Raw genomic sequence first — 23322 nt, 5'->3', positions numbered from 1 at the left:
AAAAACCCACATTAGCTTCAGGGAAGTGTTTACTTCTGGGAAAGGAAGTTGGAAGCAGAATCATCTATAATAGGGTGAAGATATTGGAATGTTTCATTTCTTATAAAAAATGTACATCATGTTATTATGTCAAAATACTGAGGATTGAGTACCTGGATGTTTGTTGTATTATTTGTACTTTTCTGTTGACTTTAAATATTCAATAATAATTAAAAAGAAAATACAGGCAAGCAAAAAGGAAAAGGGCACCCATAACTCTACCTCACCCACCCCATCCGTGGAATAACCTGTTACCATATTGGTATAAATCTGCCCAACGCTCTCCTGTGTCTTTGTGTCTCTCGCGCCTGGACAGGGAGGAGCAGGCGTCAGGTTTTCGGATAAGTGCAGCGAGGACAGGGCACAGCGCTGAGCAGGCTGGGTAATCTGCTGAATCTCAGTGATAATTTCCTGGTACAGAGGATGTACGTTTGCTAAGTAAAGCATTTACAAAAAGAAGAATCATTTCATTATTTAATATTTAAGGATCTACATTAGTTCACTTCCCATCACTTACTTTAGTCACACTATTTAAACATTTTCCCCTCTCGATTCTTCGGAATTAGAGCTAAATGCTTATAATGCATACAGAATAAATACACAACAATAGAATAGGCAATTCTGGCCCTGAGCAGGGCATCACATTGAAACTTCACTATACAAGTGGTGTTCCTTGTTCTTTTCCTGATTTCCTCCCTTTTTCCTCACTTGCCTTCTAGGATCCTTTATGTATTTTAGCCATACTTTACCTTGCCATCTCTTTTTCCAACATTCTGTTTTCTTCTACAAATAATCCACATATGTACACTTGCTAAGGAAGACTAAATATAAAGCAAATCATGTGATTTTAAGCAATGGTTTCCTTACACTTTAGTGCCACCTTGTGGCAGTATTCTGGCATCAGAATCTATGCTTTCCTGAAAAAAAAAATTTTTTTTAATGCTCCTGAACATTTCCTGCTGAGGCTTGCTGTGTTAGTGATTTAACGACATCATGTCACATAGCAGCATGGTTCTCAACCTTCTGTACAAAGTCACCTGGTGACCTTTAAAAAATGCCAACACTAGGCCTCACTCCAGAACCACCGTGAGAAAGGCTTCAACATTGATTCGTTGGACAAAATTAGATGTCATTCAAGGAGCAGTCAGCTCCTTTACTCCCTGGGGGAAAGTAAGCTCTCTTCCCTGATTACGTAACCACATACACTCACAGTCTCATGACTACTTACAGTCAGAAGTCAGTACACTTTAGAGATCCCATCACGCGTTTGTCCCTGATGTAAAATAATTCTGACAGTTGCCTACATTTGTTGCTGAAGCTTTTCTTTCTCAAATTTTTATTTTTCTTTCTCAAATTTTTATTTTTTTATTTTCATTTTTCTTTTTCAAAATTTTAAACAAATCCTCATTTTAATGGTAACTTCTGGTTAGCTTAATATTTTTAATTTGGGAAAATATATTAACTACAAACAACCACAGAGTCTAAAACAATAACCCACCATTCAAAACTAACAAATATGAAACTCTCATGTTTGTTTCAAATATTTATATAATACAGTTGACCCTTGAAGAACACGGGTTTGAACTGCATGATTCCACTTATACTCAATTTTTTTCAGTAAGTATATTAAGTGTATTTTTCTCTTCCTTATGATTTTCTTAATGTTTTCTTTTCTGTAGCTCACTTTTTTGAAGAATACAGTATATAATATATAAAGCATAAAATATGTTAATCTACATTATTGCTAAGGCTTCTGGTCAACAGTAGTCTATTTATAGCTATGTTTTGGAGGGAGTCAAAAGTTATAGGCAGAGTTTGACTGTTCAGGGGGTCTGAGCCCTAACTCCCACAATGTTCTGGGATCATCTATATATAAAATATTAGTAGAGCATAGGAGTTGTTGGAGACTCAAGGGTAACAAAACAAAAAAAAGGGAATGAGAACATGTGGCTGCTCAACTGTGGCAATGTCGTGAGTGCAATAACATTCAGAGAAGAGAGGGACCAGCAGATTCACGGAGGTCTGAGCAGGGACAGAGGGCCAGGGGGAAATGTCAATAAGCAGCAAAACAAAAGGCAACCAATCCGGGTGGGAAAACAGCATGAGCCAGGGTCAAAAATGGAAATGAGCACCATATACTAGTAGTTATTTCTAAAAGTCTTCCATGTGGTCTAATAACAACATCTTTTGAGTACTTACTATGTGTCAGGCACTATTCTTCTTAAAAATATATATTTTTATTGATTTCAGAGAGGAAGGGAGAGTGAGATAGAAACAGCAATGATAAGAGAGAACCATTGACCGGCTGCCTCCTGCACGCCCCCTACTGGGGATCGAGCCCACAACCTGGGCATGTGCCCTTGGCCAGAATTGAACCTGGAGCCTGTCAGTCTGCAGGCCGATGCTCTATCCACTGAGCCAAACCGGCTAGGGCAAAGGCACTATTCTTAGTGCTTTACACGTATGTATTACCTCACGTAACACAGCAATACTGTCATGAAGAGCACACTGCACAGAACATTCTTTCTGTTGCCCTTAGACACGCTGCCACCTCTGGGTCTGTTCCTCCTTCTGCATGAAAAAGTAGATACTACAGTCCTGTGCACGAATATATGCATACGGGTAAACACAAGAAGGGACTAGATAGAAAACGATATACCTGTTAGGATAAATGGATGGATAAATGGTAACTCTATCTTAAATTTCTCTCTTTTTTTTTTTAAGAACTGCAGACTGCTCTTCAAGGTAGCTGCATACGTTACCTTGTCACCAGCAGGGTATGAGGGGCCCAAATTTGCCACATTCTCTACCAGTCCTTAGGTGGATTTTTCATTATAGTCATTCTACCAGGTGTGAAGTGGTATCTCTTTGGGGTTTTGATTTGCATTTCCCTGGTGGCTAATGATGTTGAGCATCTTATGAAGTGCTATCGGCTATTTGCGTATCTTCTTTGGAGGAATGTCTATTCAAATCCTTTATCGCAGGGGTCCTCAAACTTTTTAAACAGGGCGCCAGTTCACTGTCCCTCAGACGGTTGGAGGGCCGGACTATAGTTGTAAAAAAAACGATGAACAAATTCCTATGCACACTGCACATATCTTATTTTGAAGTAAAAAAACGAAACGGCAAAAACACCCGCATGTGGCCCGTGAGCCGTAGTTTGAGGACGCCTGCTTTATCATTTTAAAAACTGGGTTGTCTTTTTAATGTTGAATTGTAAAAGTTCTTTATATATTCTGAAAAGAAGTCCCTTATTAGACATACGACTTGTACACATTTTCTCCCATTCTGTAGGCTGTCTGTTCACTTTCTTAACTGTGTTTGTTCTCACATTTAGGTCGTTAATCCATTTGAATCAATTTCTTTTGGTACATGGTGTAAGTGTCCAACTTCACTCTTTCTGCATGAGGCTATCCAGTTGTCCCAGCACCATTTGTAGAAAAGACTATTTGTTTTCACATCGAATGGTCTTGGCACTGTTGACAATCAGGTGACCATAAATAGATGGGTTTATTCCTGGACTCTCAATTCTGTTCCATTGATATATACATATGCCTATCCTTTGCTAGTACTATACTGTCTTGATTCCTGTAGCTCTACAGTAAGAATTTAGAACAAAAAGTGTGAATCGCCTTTGTTCTTTTCAAAATTGTTTTGGTTGTTCTGGGTCCCTTGAGTTTCCATATGAATTTTAGGATCAGCTTGTCAATATCTACAAAGAAGCCAGCTGGGATTCTGATAGGAATTGTGGTGAAACTATGAGTCATGCTAGCTTAACATTTAAGATTTTTGATCCATGAACATGGAATAGTTTTCCCATTAATTTAGCCCTTCTTTAATTTCTTTCAATGGTATTTTATAGTTTTCAGAATGTTTTGCATTTCTTTTATTTTTAAGTATTTTATTCTTTTTGATGCTATTATAAAGACAATTGTTTCATTTTCATATTTTTCATTAATAGTGTATAGAAATGTTGATTTTTGTATATCAATCTTGGATCCTGAAATGTTGCTGAACTTAATTATATATTCTAATAGGCTTTTAGTGTATTTCTTAAGATTTTTCTATCTAAAGATCATATCATTTGTGAATAGTTTTACTTCTTTTCCAATTTGGATGCATTTCATTTCATTTTCTGGCATGAGACACAAACTGCAAACCAACAAATAAAAGAAAAATATCAGAGTAATAATGTCACAGTTGTACAGAAATACACTTTGATGATATGATAGTGACTTGGTTAGCTACTTTAGCTTGAGTACATGGAAATGCCTCCTGAGTGGAACTAAGAGCTAACCTAAAATCTGAATTATAAGAAAAAGCCTTCTAGGCAGTGAGAACAGCTAATGTGAAGGGACTGAAAGGTGGGAATGAGCTTACATGTTGGAGGAACAGGTGAGCTAATGTGACTGGATTGTAGTAAGCAGGAGGGAAAAGAAGGTCCGAGAGGCAGCCAGGGGCTGGGCCATGTAGGACTTTGTAAACCCACGCCATGGAGGCTGGATTTTATTCTAGGTTTGATGAAGTGCTACTAGAATGTTAGCCGGGGAGCGATGGGATTTGATGCACATTCCAAAATCACTACAGTTGCCTTATGGACAACAGAGGCTGGAGTGGAAGCTGGGGAATCCCTTGGGAGACGTTTGCAGCACTTCATGTAAAAGATACTGACTTGGGGCGGTGATAATGGCGATGGAGAGAAGCAAATGGATGTATAGGCTGTGCTGATGAATTGGATGTGGGGAGTGAAGGAAAGAGAGGAGTAAGAATTAATTTCTAGATTTCGGCTTGTGCACTGGGGTGGCAATAGTGCCATTTCCTAAACTGGGGAAGACTGGACTTGAACAAGCAGGGAGCTGTGGGGCTGTTAGGGAGATACATCACAAGCTCTGTTTTGATTATGTTAAGTTGCAGACACGTATTTGTGTTTCAAGTACAAATGCCAAGTAGGCGCTGGATACACAAGACTGAAACTACAGGAAGAGAGCTAGGGTCACAGTGAGCCAGGAGAGATCGACTGTTTCAGGCAATCCAAGGTATATTATTTCAAGAAGATGTTGGAATGTGCTGACAGGCTCAGATTTCAATCCCTGTGTGGGTTCCTTTACTTCTCTGAACTTACTTCTCCACCTATAAAATGAGAATGAAACTTGATTTGGGGGGAGGAGGGGTATGGTGAGACCTTCCTGAGAAGATGGAATGATTCAGATCAAGGGACTTTTCAAACTACTTTTGTCATTATCATTTATTTAAATTAAAGAAATGTGAATTCAGAATTAATGTAAGGTCAAACCTCAAAGTATTTGGCAAGAGAAATGCTATTAAGAGCTTGAATAAAATGTTTGTGGTACTTGTGTTATGTTCAACAGACATTAATAAAAAGCACATTTTGAAGAGAATCAAATTCTGATAAATTGTGGTTTGTAAAAATCAATTCAGTGGTACAGTCTCCATAGGGGAGAAGCAATTTGCCTTGTTACTATCAATTAAAAATCAAAAGAGCATCTTTTCCTTGTCTGGTTGTGACTGTCACAGCACAGTATCACATGTATATGCCTAAATCCTTTAAATTAGAGAATACAGTAAACTAAGCAAGACTCTGGTATTTAGCAGGGCTTACAGATTATGTGCTATAAAACATTTTCTTTTAAAAATAAACATTTTATAATCCATTTCAAAAATATCAATTGAAAAATATATAAACTGCAACAAAAGTTTCCAAACAGAAGTTCCAAAACCTTGGCCAAGCCATATATATAACATCAAATAAAATCTAACTTATCAACTAAAACACTCACTAAAAATAATGGTTTCTGTATGTGTTTACTGAGTGTAGCACTTCAGTATTTCAACAAAAATTGCTGTTCTGTCATATTATCAAAGTCAGCTAAATACTTTGAAGAAATGTCAATTATAAGGCAAATCTTCATTTAAATTAGGAACAGTGCATCTTATATATAAATAATTCCTAAATACATACTTTTTTATGTGCTTATGGTTTGGAAAAATTTTCCTTGAGCACTCTTTCTTCTTTGTTAGAAAAATTAAAACATGATCTATAGAATTTTATTTTGATTCCTCTCAAATATATGCAATTTTTCACCCATCAAATGCATTTGGGAATCATTCTTCCTAGACAGCTCTAAAGCAGTAAGTAATTATAACCGCTTTAAAGGACTATTTGAATAGCTATAGACATATGGTTGGGTTTTAGAACCCTAAGCACGGTATAGTGGGTATCTCAGACAACCTAAGTGATTTACTATCCTAAAACTATCAATGGTTATTTTAACAAATTCAGGATGGCACTAGTCTCACAGAGAAAGAGTCAATAATCAGTAATTCCAGTTCAGATGACCAATAGGTAAGCATTAAAAAAAAAAAACAAAAGAAAAAAAATTGGATTGACATTGTGCTGTCCATGGAATAACACTGAAAACATTTAACCCTTCTGCCCAACACAAGATATACCTCACCATGACACTTTATTTAATGCAGTCTTGAGATCCGTCCCTCCTTAATATTCATGCAAACTTAAAATCAGCATCACTGAGAATTTCATCACACAAGCTGCAGTGCTAAACGCTACCTCACAATTCACAGGAGACATGCCGCAGTCGGTGCACATGCACGGTACCACTACCAGGTGTGTTCGCCTAATTTTTTAAGGTCTTAAGAGATCTCAGCTACTCAAGAGTTTAGGCCTCTTCTCTTTCAAATAAATAAATTAATATTAGGAATCTAAACTAATTTGTAAATACTAATTTTCTATATAGCCTAGCATCACCCTAAAAGAAAATTAGATAAGAATTTCATATTTACAATTAGATTTCATAAGACCTAATTATATGCTTCCCTTAGCATTCTGATTTATGAGAATAAATATTCTTTTGCAAGAATAATTAATAAATAACTTAAAACATTTAGAAGTCATCGTTCTGAAGATCTTCAAGAGGTGAGCAATTTCGGATGTCCGGAGGTGTGTCTGCTGCCTCTGTAGCTACATGTTAAGGTGCTTTATGCAGGACGCCCTGGACCAAAACGGCTTTTCGACCTACATTTTTTAAACAGGAAAGAAGGTCAGAGGTGCTTCTAAAACAATAGAAAGTTGCTGCTTAGGTTATGCTTGCTTGACAGTACTAAAGTTTAAGAAACTTTATGTAGCTCCATAATCCCTTTTAAAAACCCTTGGAGTAAAATTCAGATTTTCTTTATTTTGGGGAGATAATATGGAACATGTATTGTATGTTATGGATCTGGAGCAGTGTCCCATCATCAAACGCTTTAATGTTTCTTCACAGTGAAACAAATGAACGTTTTCATTAAGTGGGATAATAACTACAAATAACATCATAATAGCTCAGTTTAGGTTTGAACTGACAGATATATGAAAAAAATCTTGTGGTTTTCTGAGCTTTCTGGTTTTCTGCATTGCAGATAAGGCTTTGTGTAGTATTAATGATCTAATCTCAGTAAATGTTAATCTTTAAAAGAAAATGTGTGACATAACACAGGGCCCACAAGTTAGATTTTTAAAAGAGAAATAAGGAATAAGAAAGACTTCAAGGATTTATATAAAGTGATAATATATAACTCATAAACAGTATAAAATTCTGCTAATTCGCAGTAACATTGTAGCTTACATTTTTATCAGTTGGGTCAGAACAGAACTGAATCAATAAACAGAAAACTTATAAAAACTATACTTTCATTAAATTTTGTGCTTATGACCTTTTAAAGTCTTAACTTTTAAGTAAGTTAAAATCTGGTTCTTATTAATATCATGGTCTAATCCTTGACACAAAACAAAACTCAAATTAGGTGCTTCTAGGGTCATACGATTTTCCCTAAAAAAAAAAAAAAAAAAAAATCCCTTTGAAGCCAATGGCACTCTGAGTTCTCTTATGCTGACTTACCTCGTGTTTTTCTCTGAGCTTCCCTGCCGTGCACTGACTGGCACTGTGGCCTTGATTTGTGCTTCGAGCCTGGAATAAATACCGCCTGCAAACTGCAGAGTAAAGGGACAAAATTTAGACATTATCTACAGAATCAACAGAAGCTGTGCTTTATTAAAATGGCATTACTTTTGCCCTAGCCGGTTTGGCTCAATGGATAGAGTGTCGGCCTGCGGACTGAAGGGTCTCTGGTTCAAATTCCGGTCAAGGGCACATATCCAGGTTGTGGGCTCAATCCCCAGCAGGGGCCATCCAGGAAGCACTTACTAGTAAAAGTAACTTTATTTTCACTTTTGAAAATTCAGGCTCTTTGACTTATAGTTTACATACATTAAAATTCACCTTTTTTAGTAAACATTTTGTTTTGATAGATGCATACAGCTGTGAACCATTGTTACACAGAGACAGAATTGTTCCTTCACCCCAAGAAAATCCTCTTGAGCCTCTTTTAAGTCAACCAATTTGACACTACTAATTCTTGGGACCACCGATCTGTTTTATGACCCTACGGTTTTGCATTTTTCTAGAACATTATATAAATAGAATGATACAATCTGTAGACTTTTGCATCTGGCTTCTTTCATTTCGCATAATGTATATGAGATGCATTTATGTTGTTGCATTCAATAGGTTGTTATAGAACTTGCCAAACCGTTTTCCAAAGTGATCATTCCTTTCGCATCCCTACTTGGTATATTTGAGGGTTCCAGTTGATCCACATTCTTGCTAGCATGTTTTTAAAAATCGCTAGATATTCTAGGTGGTGTATCATTGAGGTTTTAATTTACATTTTCCTAATGACGAAATCTGTTACATCTCACCCGCCCGGTGTGGCTGAGTGGTTGAGTGTCTACTGAGGAACCAGGAGGTCGCAGGTTCGATTACCTGTCAGGGCACATGCCCGGGGTTGCAGGCTCCATCCTCAGTAGGGGGTGTGCAGGAGGCAGCTAATCAATGATTCTCTCTCATCATTGATGTTTCTCTCTCTCTCTCCCCTTCCTCTCTGAAATCAATAAAAATAATTTTTAAAAAACGTGTTGTATCTTTTCATGTGCTTATTTGACACCTGTATCCTTCTTTTAAGAAGTGTATGGTTAATCTTTTGACCTTTTCTTTTAATGGATTGTTTCTTTTATTTCTGAGTTTTGAGTTATAGTATATTCTGAATACAAATCCTTTACCAGATAAGTGTTTTACACATGTTTTCTCATAGCTTATGATCTGTCTTTTCATTTTCTTATTAGTATCTTTCAAAAAAGAAGAAATTTTACATTTTGATGAAGTCCAATTTGTTAATTTTTTTCTTTTATTGGTCATGTTTTTGGTGTTGTAGCTAAGATATACATTATTTGCCTAATCCAGGTCACAAAATTTTTTTGCCTATGTTTTCTCTTAGAAATTTTATAGGGAAGTAAATTTTTAAATAAAAAAATAGGGGCAAGTCCTAGCTGGTTTGGTTCAATGGCTAGAGTGTCGGCCTTTGGACTTAAGGGTCCCAGGTTTGATTCTGGTCAAGGTTATACGCCCAGGTTGCGAGCTCGATCCCCAGTAGGGGCGTCCAGGAAGCAGCTAATCAATGATTCTCTCTCATCATTGATGTTTTTATCTCTCTCTCCCTCTTCCTTCCTCTCTGAAATCAATAAAAATTTAAAAAATTTAAAAAGCAGCCCTGACCGATTTGGCTCAGGGGATAGCGCGTCCGCCTGCGGACTCAAGGATCCCAGGTTCGATTCCGGTCAAGGGCATGCACCTTGGTTGCAGGCACATCCCCAGTGGGGGGGTGTGCAGGAGGCAGCTGATTGATGTTTCTCTCTCATAGATGTTTCTAACACTCTATCCCTCTCCCTTCCTCTCTGTAAAAAAATCAATAAAATATATTTTTAAAAAAAGAAGAAATCCAACTCTTTAAAAAAATTTTTAAAAAACAGCAGCAAGAGTATAACTAAACATTACCAATACTGTGATAATACATAATGTTATGATTAATAAGTAATTCTAGTAAGGACATAGGTATTTCTAGTCATCATTTTCAGCAAGATAATATCTTATTTTAGAGATAACATCTAAGCCCTGAAAGCAGGGTGATCAAATCAGCAACTTCCTGAAAGTCACCCTCTGGATAGTCAGCATCTGGTCGGCAATGCACCGTTAGCCTCCGTTGGTGTGACATCACACATCCAGTGACAATGCACTTTATTGTATGTGTTACAGAGGACCTACGAACCACGGACAGTAAGAGGTAACAGAAAACTATTATGTGAATGAACTGGCTAACTGGTATAGAATATAAAAATATTTAAATCATTCTCTTAAAATGATTTCTAAAACACTTTTATATTCCTCGTGATGAACAGAAGTAGGAAGGCATATCTAAGCAGGCATAGGGCACTAGTTCATAATTCTTACTTCTTTTGATTCCTTTGACTTGACTCGGTCCAGGTCACCCAATCTCATCTTTATAAGGTGCCCTGTAATCTCAGACATCCGTCGCTGATCTGAAGGTAAAAAATAATAAACCTTACTTTTTATAAGGGAGGTTTATAACTTTTATTTCTTAAAAAAGATTGCAACCACCAAGTGTTTATGAAAATGTTTTACAGACTACCTACAACCTATTTATCATTGAAGAATTTTAGACTACAAGTGGAAAAATGGCTCATACATGGATAATTTTGATGCTTTTAAGATTACTGTACATCAGCCTAAAACATATTTTGTCATCTTTAGAGTGAAAGTAGTGAGCAAAAGTCAGTCTGAGAGACCTTAAAACCATACATGTGCATAAAATAATTATCTACTGTGATTGTCTAGTAATGAAACTCTGGTTGATGTCTAAGGAATGTTTTAATTCTGAGCCTTATTCCAGTTGAAACCTTTAAAGCTATTCAGCATACTTCATAACATAAAAGATTCCTATTATTGTTATTTATACCTAACTTGCATATTACACAAATAATAAAACTTACCATCTTCTCTTTGTGCATCCTGGTTGAATCTCAAGGATCTTGTGACATCCCACTTATTCTTCTGCATACTCACACTAGTGAAAAGTTAAACAAAAGTCAGCACTGGTGCTTTCAGAGTGAATATTTGACTGGATTCAGGAGCAATACTCACAGGAAAGGAGACACATCTCTAGCAGTTGACTAAAAAAAAGTAGACAACATTAAGGCCCAATTAGAACACATTTACTGATTAGTGCTATGGTTAATAATAGAAGTTTACATTTAATGAGTGCCAAATACTGTACCAAGACCATTACAAGTATTTCATTTAAGCCTTACAACAATCATGTGAGACAGGTGTTATTATCTCTACTAGAGGCCCGGTGCATGAAAATTCATGCACTCGGGGTGTGTGTGTGTGTGTGTGTGGGGGGTCCCTCAGCCCGGCCTGCACCCTCTCACAATCTGGGATCCCTCGGGTAGGGTCCCTAGGCCTGGCCTGAGATCAAGGCCTATCAGGACTTTCCTTCCCCTGGCTGCAGGCAGCTGGCCCCACTCTGTTGCTGCCACTGCTTGCCATCTGTGTAGCACTGCCCGCCCCCCACTGCCACCGGTGGCCTCCCTCTTCAGGAGACAGGCATGGGGTGTGATGGCTTGGCTAGCCTGGGCCTCCCTCTGCAGGGTGATCACTGGCTGGCCGCACAACTGCCAGAGTCACCGCCAGTGGCCTGGGCCTCCCTCTTTCTTTGCTGGGGGGCGGGGCCAGCCCTGTGAGGGGCTGTCTGCCTACCTGATCGCCCCTAACCACTTGCCTACCTACCTGATCACCCCTAACCACTCTGCCTTCCTGCCTGCCTGATGGCCCCTAAATGCTTGCTTGGGGGTGGGGCCAGCCCGGTGAGGGGCTGTCTGCCTATCTGATCGCCCCTAACCGCTTGCCTGCCTACCTGATCACCCCTAACCACTCTGCCTTCCTGCCTGCCTGATGGCCACTAAATGCTTGCTTGGGGGTGGGGCCAGCCTGGCGAGGGGCCGTGGTGGTTCTGGTCTCTGGTCATTATGCTTATGGTGGCTGGCCTTTTATTATATAGGATAATAAAACAGGTTTGTAAAAATTAAGAATTGTATCCAAAGAGAAACAAACTTGGAATTTGAACCCAGCTTTATTTGTCTGATCTGGAAGCCCCAGCTTATGCAATCTTTTATAATTCACCCATTTGTGTGCCTGTAGTACTTAGCATGAAGATGAATGTACAACCCGCCAATTGTGAGGAACTTGTCTCAACCCCAGCTTTCACACATTTTGGAATCTATGACTTTTCCTTTAGCCAACTGTGGTTCTTACTGTCCTCTTATTACAACCTGGCTTTTCACCCCTTTCTTTGTTGACATGGAGAAATAAGAATTATTAAAAAAAAACCATAACGCCGAAACCGGTTTGGCTCAGTGGATAGAGCGTCGGCCTGCGGACTGAAGTGTCCTAGGTTCGATTCCGGTCAAGGGCATGTACCTTGGTTGCGGGCACATCCCCAGTGGGGGGGGTGCAGGAGGCAGCTGATCGATGTTTCTCTCTCATCGATGTTTCTAACTCTCTATCCCTCTCCCTTCCTCTCTGTAAAAAATCAATAAAATATATTAAAAAAACAAAAAAAACAACAAAACATAAAATACTTGATGGGGCAAACGTAGATATACAATTGTTTGTATGGAAAATAATAATACAAGAATAAACTCTGTGCTTCAGGTACTCACAACTGTAAACCTATGTTTGTCCGATCCTCTATAATTTATTTAAAAAAATTGTTTTTGTAGTAACATTACGTTTATTTCCCTTTTTTAAAATATATTTTATTGATTTTTCACAGAAAGAAAGGGAGAGGGATAGAGAGAAACATCGATGAGAGAGAAACATCGATCAGCTGCCTCCTGCACACTCCCCCACTGGGTATGTGCCTGCAACCAAGGTGCATGCCCTTGACTGGAATCGAACCTGGGACCCTTGAGTCCGCAGGCCGACGCTCTATCCACTGAGCCAAACCAGTTAGGGCAGGTTTATTTCCCTTTTTAAAGAACAACAAGGTGATCATAGTTACATAACATTTTTCTTTTCTTTTTTAAATTCTTTATTGTTGAAAGTATTACATATGTCTCCTTTTCCCCTCATTGACCTCCCCCGGCCACTCCCACCCCCCCGCACATGCCCTCACCCCCCTAGTGTCTGTGTCCATTGGTTATGCTTATATGCGTGCATACAAGTCCTTTGGTTGATCTCTTACCTCCGCCTCCCACCCTCCCCTGCCTTCCCTCTGAGGTTGGTCTGTTCAATGTTTCTATGTCTCTATATCTATTTTTGTTCATCAGTTTATGTTGCTCATCATATTCCACAAAAGAGTGAGATCATGTGATACTTATCCTTCTCTGACTGGCTTATTTCGCTTAGCATAATGCTCTCCAGGTCCGACCATGCTGTTGCAAATGGTAAGAGTTCTTTCTTTTTTACAGAAGCATAGTATTCCATTGTGTAGATGTACCAGTTTTTCAATCCACTCATCTGCTGGTGGGCACTTAAAGTCTATTTATTTTATTTCATTTTAAAGTCTATTTATTTTATTTTTTTAATATTGGTTCAAAATTCAAAAGGTACCAACAGCACACACAGTAAAAAGCCTCTGCCCCCAGACATTCAGTTCCACTCCTTAGAGGCAACCAATCTTATCAAGTTCTTATGTAGCTTTCGATACACACCCACACACTGAGTGGCCAATTATGATCTCTGAACGCATAATAATCTGGCCACTCAGTGTGTGTGTGTGTGTGTGTGTGTGTGTGTGTGTGTGTGCGTGTATTAGAGGCCCGGTGCATGAATTCCTGCATGGGTGTGGTCTGGCCAGCCTGGCAAGGAGGAGGGGACATGGACGGTTGGCCGGCCTGCCTGCTGGTCGAACTCCTAGTCAAGGGGACAATTTGCATATTAGCCTTTTATTATATAGGATATACACTGAGTGGCCAGATTATTATGTGTTCAAAGATCATAATAATCTGGCCACTCAGTGTATATATTTTAATATTTTTATTGATTTCAGAGAGGAAGGGAGAGGGAAAGAAACATCAATGATGAGAGGGAATCATTGACTGGCTGCTTCCTGCATGCCCCCTATTGGGGACCGAACCCACAACCCGGGCATGTGCCCTTGACCAGAATTAAACCTGGGACCCTTCAGTCCACAGGCTGACGCTCTATCCACTGAGCCATAACTGGCTAGGGCTCGAGAGATATTTTATTTACATGCAACATATTCATATATATTCTTTCACCTATACTTACACAAATGGTAGCATAATATACCACTCTACATGTTATTTTGCACTTTCCTTTTTTCACCTGTCAATACATCTTAGAGATATTTAATTAATCTCAGTCTTTATAATAATTTATTCATTTTACACTGGTAGCATTCCATTATGAATATTTGCTTCTCTTCTTTTTCAGATTTCCCCTGGCTATACTTGCTTGCTTATTTCTCAGTATGAACTTTAGATTAGTAGTATATAATTTAGAATTACCTTCTCCAATACCTTTTCTTTCTTCTGACCACAGGGTGAAGACATCTGCTTTTTTGGTTGTTTAGTGAACTTCTTTGGCTTCTCCTTTTTCCCTGATAATAGAAAATTAATGTTAGGAGCATAAGTCCCATATATTTCTCCAAAGCACTTGTTACTTCCAAACAATAAAACCCTTGTGTTCACAAGGGTTTACACTAATGTTCACAACAGCATTATTCATAAGAGCCAAAAACTGGAAACAACCCAAATGTTCATGAAATGGTGATTGGATAAACAAATTATGGTATAGTCACACAACTGACTACTACTCTGCAATAAAAAGGAACAAAGTATTAATATATGCAATATGGGTGAGTTTCAAAAACATCATAGTAAGTGAAAGAAGCCAGACATAAAAGGCTACTCAGAATTCCACTTATACGAGATGTTAGAAAAGGTAAAACATCGTGACAAAAAGCTTAGTACTGTGGTTGCCTGGGGTTGGGAGTGGGCCAAGGTGACTGAGTGTAAAGGGGCAGGAGGTAACTTCTTGGAGTGATGTTCTAGGTCTTGATTTTGGTGGTGGTTATACAACCATATGCCAAAACTCATCACTGTGTACACATTTTAAAAAGGGTGAATCTTATTACATGTAAATTATACCTTAATCAACTGTGAAGAAAACATACAACAGTAGCATTTTCTCCTCGACTAATTAGAATTGAAAAATAATTGATAAAGGACTACATTTAAAGAAAAATTATATGAAACTTGGAAATAAGACAAAGGGTGGATTGCAAGTTCTTTCAGTGCCGACTGGAGGACTGTTACACAGACCTACACAAGGACTGTTTAATTCTCTAAGAGAATGTCCTTGTGTTTGACTTTCCCATCTACTATTGACTGAGGGCTCAGGTTCTGTGAAGTTTCATGTTAACTTGCAGATTTTTGTGTTTAATAGAAATGCAAATGATTTCTATCTTGTAGAAAATATAACCCCAAAGGTCATAGGTCTATTGCATTGTAGGAAAATCTGAATCTTGAAATGCTCTTTGAACTACTTTCCCTGCTGTTTCTCTCACCAGTGACTTGAAAATCTTGACATAAGTTCATTCTCTAGTTGTGTAAAATCATGTTTTTAATTTTTTAGAGTCACATTTTGATGACTGTTAGTCAATGTTTCATTTGAGTGTCACTTCAAATCATCTCAGGTACTATGATGTGAGTCATACATTTTGAGAAACCCATTAGAGGTTACACCTGAAATAAAAACTTGGAGGATTCTCAGTACACTGCATTTTCTTTACAATTTTATGAGTATTCTGTTAGTGCCAAGGTTAGGAAATCTTGATAGAGCTTCCTTTATTTTCTATATTATAAACCAATATGTAGATTTAGAAAGCCAAGTCCTCATCCTCATCCGTTGCATTAAAGCCTTCAGAATACACCCCTTCATAAAAGTGAGGCTTGATTTTAAATTTAGAAACCAATGTACTTCTTTAAAGAGGACATACAGATGGCCAAGAGACATATGAAAAAATGCGCCAAGTCACTAATCATCAGATAGATGTGAATTAAAATGACAATGATGTATTACTCCACACCTGTCAGAATGGCAAATAGGTAAAAAAGAAAACTACAATTGCTGGTAAGGGTGTGGAGAAAAGGGAACCCTAGCCCGACTGGCATGGCTCAGTGGTTGAGATTGATCTATGAGCCAGGAGGTCACGGTTCAATTCCTGGTTAGAGCACATGCCCAGGTTGCGGGCTCGATCCCCAGTGAGGGACATGCAGGAGGCAGCCGATCAATGGTTCTCTCTTTCTCATTGATCTCTCCCTCCCCCTTCTTCTCTGAAATCAATAAAAATACATTTAAAAACAATTTTTTTAAAAGAAAAGAAAAAAGGGGGAACCCTAGTACACTCCTGGTGGGAATGCAAACTACTGAAGCCACTATGGAAAACAGTATGGAGTTTCTTCAAAAAATAAAAATGGGACTGCCATTTGACCCAGTAATCCCACTTTAGGAATAGATCCTATGAATCTGGAACCACCAATCAGAAAGAATATATGCACCCGTATATATCTCACTCATATGTGGAATCTAATAAATAAAATAAACAATAAAGAGAGAGAAAAAAGTGAAAAATAAACAATAAACTGATGAACAAAATAGATCCAGAGACATAGAAGTATGGAATAGACTAATGAATCTATAGAATAGACTAATGAATCTCAGAGGGCAGAACAGATTAACCAAAGAATTTATATGCACAGACAATAGTGCGGTGAAGGTCTGAGAAAGTTGGGGGGTGGTGAGGGGTGGAAGAGGTTACTGGGGGGGGACAAAAAAGGACATCTGTAATACTTTCAACAATAAAAATAAATGTTTTTTAAAAGTAAGGCTTGATTTTTAATTTAGAAGTTAATGTACTTTGTTTCTTGGATACTTCTTCTTCATCTCCAACTTCATCTTCTGTGACCTCAGATCCAGTGGTATATTCTTCCTCTTCTGAAAATAATGACTGTTGTTTCTGAATTAAAGAAACAATATACATTCTATTAAAAATGTAGTATTTATCACATTCCTAATGAATTTTTTCAAACACATTTATCTAAATTTATTTTCAATGAATGAGCCAAACAAGAGCTGATAAAATGACCACTGCCTAGCACAACACTGAGGATTGCTTTACATCAAATATTTTTTTATTTCCTTTACAGATTCTAGCAGCGTGATGGGCACCTGACAGGTACTCAGTGTTTGCTGAAATCGTACCTCATCACTTAACTAAATGTATGTTCCTTGATAGTAAGAATAAATTAAAACATAGCCCTGTCTGGTTTGGCTCAGTGGATAGAGTGCCGGCCTGTGGACTGAAGGGTCCTGGGTTCAATTCCGGTCAAGGGTACGTGCTTGGGTTGTGGGCTGGATTCTCAGTGGGGCGTGCAGGAGGCAGCTGATCAATGATTCTCATCACTGATGTTTCAATCTATCTCTACCTCTCCCTTTCTCTCTGAAGTCAATAAAAATATATTGAAAAATAAATTAAAATATAATAATTGCCAATATTAAAGTAGTCTCATTAACAAGCACATGTGCACATTCTCCGGGTCAGCGGGGTCCTAGAAAATTTAAACGTATCCGTATCTGTTTCCTGTAGCTATCCGCCCTACTATCTGTCATCACTGATGCAATTCTGACTCCATTTTTGTGAATTCTGATGGCAGATGGCATAGTAATGGCAAACAGGTAAAAAAGAAAAAAATCAACTAAGAACTAATCAAACGACCAAATAATTAGAAAGTTCCAATTACAGATTTGTTGCTTTGTTCAGTGTTCTAAATGTGACATAAAAATAATTTTTAATAAGTCATTTAATAGACTTATAAATTATACAGCCAGATAATAGAATATGTATCTGTTTTAAACAATAACATTTTTAGTAAAGTACAAAATTGTAGACACTGAAAAAGATGATAAACGTTTAACTAAAATCTATAAAATAAGATGCTGATAACATTATATTAAACTAAACTGTAGCAAGAAAGAGATCCATGAAAGTGGAATATAGTTGTTTACTTACCAGTTGCAGAGTCCAGTTTTTCAGTGATAAAAACTATAAAAAAGACAAAAGAATAAGAGATGAATAAATCTGCATATACCCAGGTTGCAGCTCCTTATTTTCATATGGATATTATAGAATAATTTTAAAAAGTTACAACTGTAGTTCCCTTTCAAGTTGAAATATAATTTTAAATTCAGGCTGAAAATGATGTATTATTATCTTTTATATCCCCTGTCTAGAGAAGATGTATATGTTTACCAAAACAAAAAACCCAAAAGACATTTCCTAGTGTAATTTCCAAAGGACAAGTAAATCACATGTAGACATAATATTAGTTTTTTTAACTATTTCAATCACTTTTTTCCCCCCAAACAGACGGCCTCCCTCTGGGGTGCTGGGTGAGCCCTTGGGGAGCCTCATAGGATAAAATCTTGGGCACCCCTGGAAGGCAATGGCTTCCTGTTCAATCACTTTTTAATGTTTATATTTTTATAAATTAAAGAACTAGATTATATATGAATATTCAAGAAATCTAATTTGCTATTTTGTATACAGTTCAGAAATAAATGTTAATAATTGAACACTTATAGCCAGATGGAGTTCATAACCTCTTTTACAAGGAGTATCTCACTTTCTCAAGTGAAGGCCACCTCAACCGACATGAAGGCAGGAAGCTCACCAGCAAACAGAGACTTCCTGGCTGTTAGCAACAGGAATTAAAGCTTTCTGGTCATATTTCAGTTTTGAAATTTTGGAAAAACTAAATGCACTCCTGATTACAATTTTTAAAAAAGCAATTTTTACCAAAAAGTTTATAGGACTAGGAGGGGACAAAATATACCATTCATACTATCTTCATTTATCAAATCATTATTTACCCATAATAAAAAACCCTGAAGGCCATGTTATATTTTTCCCTAAAATTAAAGTCAATTAGTTATTAATTCTTTGAGGACAACAAATGTGCCCTATTATCCTTATAGTCCTATTAACTCAGCATAATACCGTGGTAGTCAGTAAATACTTGTAACTAAAAATTTCAACTGATCAGGTTTCTGTCAAAGATTAAACGCCATCAATTGTTTATATAAATAAAGAATAAGTGAAACAAGCTACTCACAGCGTTGAGCTCCCCACTTTTGGGGCCCCATGGTGTATTTGGCTCCAGTAAAACATCACAGTCCAGACCCTTCTCATCACAGGGACCAACCCAAGAATCACTAGGAAGAAAAAGACATTTAATGGAGAAGTGTTCAATTTTTTAGGAATTTAAATGCAAATGATATCTTTTTATTGCAAGTGTTTTATAAATTGTTCTTTAGAAGTACATTTCTTTAGTATAAGTATGCCACTTCAACTTTTACATTTCTTTATTCATCTAGTGATTCCCCTACAGAAATCACTCTATACAGAAATCACACCATTCCTCTCCAGGCATAATACTTGCCAGGTGGTGAAATGGGCTCCTATTATCGGTACTGGCCTGCGAACAGCCTTTATTTAAGGGTCCTCCTACCCTCAACCTGACAGCCTGCTGTAGTTACAAGATGACAGAAGTAACTTCAGAAATTACTGACTTCAAGGAGTTCAAATTTATGCAAAGATAACCTCACCAACAACTATTTTTCTAGTTGTGTCAATCAAGCATTCAGGATGAGCTTAAATAACTTGGGAAAAGAAAATAAAAACACCTCAAAAATTGGATCTTAACCTTTCAATCACCAAGGACTCCTTTTATTAGTTTTTCCACCTCTGGACCGTCAATATTCTGAAGTGCTTTTCCTATCAAATAAACACCTGCTTGCTCTTAATGTAAGCTAACATATAATTCCAGTTAAGCTTTCTGAAATACTGTAAACTATTTGAGGACTGACATTAGTGATTGGGGAAGCACAGGGGATAAAGGATTCTGAGATGGGACTCACTGAAAAAATATGCAGTACAGCATCCCTCTCCCACCCCACCCCACCCCACCCCACCCCACCCCAGCCCCTACCTCACCTAACTGTATCTTTAGAAAAAGGCACAACAATGACATCTTTGTGTTTGTGCAGATCCTCCAGTATTCTAGCAGTTGGATAGGACAGTGAATCTCCACCTTGACCTTGATCATGAAAACCAACTATGTGGTCCCTCACTTTACAACCCTGTTGTACAAGAGACATTAAATTGAAGAGGTTGGTTCATTATAGACACATTCCTTTAAAGATGACTATGTTTTTACTGTTGTTAATTCTCACCTGAGAATATTTTTTCCATTGCTTTTCAGAGAGAGTGGAAGGGAAGGAAGGAGGGGAAGGGAGGGGGAAAGAGAGAGAGAGATTGATGTGTCTCTCTCACATCCACTAGTGGCCTCCTGCATGCACCCTAAACCAGGGGCTGGGAGTGAACCACTGACCAGGAATTGAACCCAGGATACTTCGGTTTGAGGGCTGATGCTCTAACCACTTACCCAAACTGGCCAAGGCATACGTTTTTGTTCTTTGCCTGGTCATATCAACCATTTTAGCATTTCTCAAGAAAAGAGCATGAGACATAAATGTATACCAGTCAACAAAGCCAAAACACATTTCTTTCATTGTTTTACTTGTTCTCTTATCAATATTTGACAATGTGGACCACTCTCTCGTTCTTTAAACACTACTCCCTGCCGAAACCGGTTTGGCTCAGTGGATAGAGCGTCGGTCTGCAGACTGAAAGGTCCCAGGTTCGATTCAGGTCAAGGGCATGTACATTGGTTGCGGGCACATCCCCGGTAGGGGGTGTGCAGGAGGCAGCTGGTCGATGTTTCTCTCTCATCGATGTTTCTAGCTCTCTATTCCTCTCTGTAAAAAATCAATAAAATATATTTAAAAAATAAAAAAATAAAAACACTACTCCCTTGACTTTCATGACAATATTCTTCATTTCCCTCCTATTATTCTGGCTATTCCTGATTATTTTTCTTTGTAGCTCATGTTTCTCTAGCCATTAAATGTTGGAGTTTCTCTAGGTTCCATTGTAGGGCCTCTGATCTTGTGCTCACCTATACTTCGTAGCTTCAATTATCATTTATTTGCAAGAAGAGTTACAAATTATTATCTTCAGCCTAGCCACTCTCTGAGAACACAAACCCATATTTAACACTCTTTGCCTGGTTACCTCAGAGCATCGCACATTAAAAAAATGTCCAAAACAGAATGCGTGAGCTTTTTTCCAAACCTAATTCCCTTCTGTTGTTTCCTCTTCAGTGAATAATACCACCATCTATCAAGTAGCACAAGCATGGAACTGAGTCATCCTTCTCCCTCTATGATACAATCCATCAATCTAGTAATAACTTCTTGATCCTAATTCCATTGACTATTCCTCAAGCCATTCTCCACACCACAACTGATATTTTCAAAAACTTGAAATGAAGATAAAAACTGAAACATGGCCTATGAGGTCCTGTCTGTCCATGGCCTGACATCTCCAGCATCTCCAGCCTTGTCTTGAACTGTCATGTTTTCTGTAACAAGCATGGTTTCTTTCCGTCTTGTTCACTGTGCTCCTTTTGGACTTGCTGTTTTGACTGGAGGGCTCTTTCCCTTCGTCAACGAAATACCAACTCCTTAAGAAGGCATCCCTTGGCTTCGATGGCCAGGTAAGACCAGTCTATTACAGACATTTGTAACTCCAAATACTTGTTCCAACATTTCTTTGTGTGCTTTCTCCCCTTTTGATATTATTACCTGAACTGTAAAGCTCCATCAAGACAGAAACTATCGCATTTTATACACTACTCTTTGTCCTGCACAGTGTGATACTTCATAAATGTGGGGGACGGGGAGAGATAAAAGTAGGTGTAGAGTCATGAGTATGGGAAATACAGAGTTTATTCGTGTATTGTTATTTATTAATTTTTGTATTATTTTTCATACAAAAACTGTAAACTTACTTTAGCCCAACCCTGTATTTGTTGTATGGAGGATGATGAGAAAGAGCTTTAGGTTCCTTTCAGCACTCATGAAATTTAATTACATAAGATTTTTAAAAGTGTTAATGATCAAGGACTCTAACCTATGGCAATACCCATGTATTGTACCAAGATCCATGTGCAAGGATGCTCATTGCAATACTGTAATACCATCAATCCTTTACTTTTACCTTTGTAAGCTGGGTAGGATCAAACCGAAGGACCTTCTGGTTACAGCAGGGATAAATTCCAGTGCCCACAGTACTAAGTGAACTGGCTGCAGGAGGATAAACCACTGCTTCTGAGTGATATTGACAATGTGAAAATTCTGTGCAAAGGAAAATCTGAATAAAAGAAAAATATAAAATTAATTATTATTCCCACATTGAAATTTACATCTCAAAAATATTTTACTCAAGACCACATATTGTATGTTCCCTTTACATAAAAAGTACAGAAGTGGCAAATCTCTGGAGACACAAAGTAGATTTGTGGTTTCCTGAGGTTGGAGATAAGATTGGGGAGTGGCAGCACAAGGACACAAACAATCTTTTGGGGGTTATGGGAATGTACTAAAATTGGATGGTGGGGATGGTTATGCAACTCTAAATTTACTAAACTGCATACTTAAAATGAATGAATTTTATGGCATATAATTATACCTCACTAAAGTTATTAAAAAGAAAAACCAAGAACACTTAATTCAAAATTCAGATGAATTCACTGATCTTGATGTATATCTAATTTTACAATTAGCCAATCATATAAAAAGTTTCCAGTGAAAATAAGGAAATAAAATTTTACCTTGATTATTCTTTGCATATTTTTAAGATAAATATTTAGCACTAGTATTAATGAAAACAATGGAGTAACTTTGAATCATTAGTAAAGAAAAATCAAGGTTTAATTATAAAATAAACTTTTTTAAAAAAGTAATAAACTGTTAGAATTACATTTACCATGCAATCCAGGTATGTTTGTAAGTTGGTAACATAATTTAAAGAAAGTAACAAAATTAATCATTTTAAGCACTGATCTTTATTTTTGTTGTTCTTAATCCTTACCCAAGGATATTTTTCCATTGATTTTTATTTATTTTATTTTTTGATCATATATTTATATATGTATTTTATTGATTTCAGAGAGGAAGGGAGAGGGAGAGAGAGAGAGAAACATCAATGATGAGGAATCATTGACTGGCTGCCTCCTGCACATCCCCCGCTGGGGATTGAGCCTGCAACCTGTGCATGTGCCCTTGATTGAAATCGAACCCATGATTCTTCAGTCCGAAGGCCGACACTCTATCCACTGAGCCAAACCAGCTAGGGCTCCAT

At 37.7% G+C, this 23322-nt stretch overlaps 1 protein-coding gene across 2 annotated transcripts in view; it reads right to left on the bottom strand.

Moving 5' to 3' along the window:
* Positions 1-6901: 6901 nt before the first annotated feature.
* The window catches only part of SANBR (SANT and BTB domain regulator of CSR), a 37275-nt gene continuing 20854 nt past the window's right edge, over positions 6902-23322 (bottom strand). For both annotated transcript variants that reach the window (XM_054728238.1, XM_054728239.1), the window contains 11 exons: positions 22180-22332; positions 20053-20198; positions 19172-19271; positions 18070-18102; positions 16917-17016; positions 14504-14595; positions 11112-11140; positions 10961-11034; positions 10401-10489; positions 7956-8047; positions 6902-7093 (listed from right to left, as the gene is read on the bottom strand). In XM_054728238.1, the coding sequence (XP_054584213.1) occupies positions 7057-7093; positions 7956-8047; positions 10401-10489; positions 10961-11034; positions 11112-11140; positions 14504-14595; positions 16917-17016; positions 18070-18102; positions 19172-19271; positions 20053-20198; positions 22180-22332 (945 nt within the window). In that variant the 3' untranslated portion in view covers positions 6902-7056. The remainder of the gene's footprint in view (positions 7094-7955; positions 8048-10400; positions 10490-10960; positions 11035-11111; positions 11141-14503; positions 14596-16916; positions 17017-18069; positions 18103-19171; positions 19272-20052; positions 20199-22179; positions 22333-23322) is intronic.

The sequence above is a fragment of the Eptesicus fuscus genome, chromosome 16 (assembly GCF_027574615.1).
Source record: "Eptesicus fuscus isolate TK198812 chromosome 16, DD_ASM_mEF_20220401, whole genome shotgun sequence".
NCBI classification, from domain to species: Eukaryota; Metazoa; Chordata; class Mammalia; order Chiroptera; family Vespertilionidae; genus Eptesicus; species Eptesicus fuscus.
Note: the sequence above shows the minus strand (reverse complement) of the source record. Positions and strands in the feature narration are given on the sequence as shown.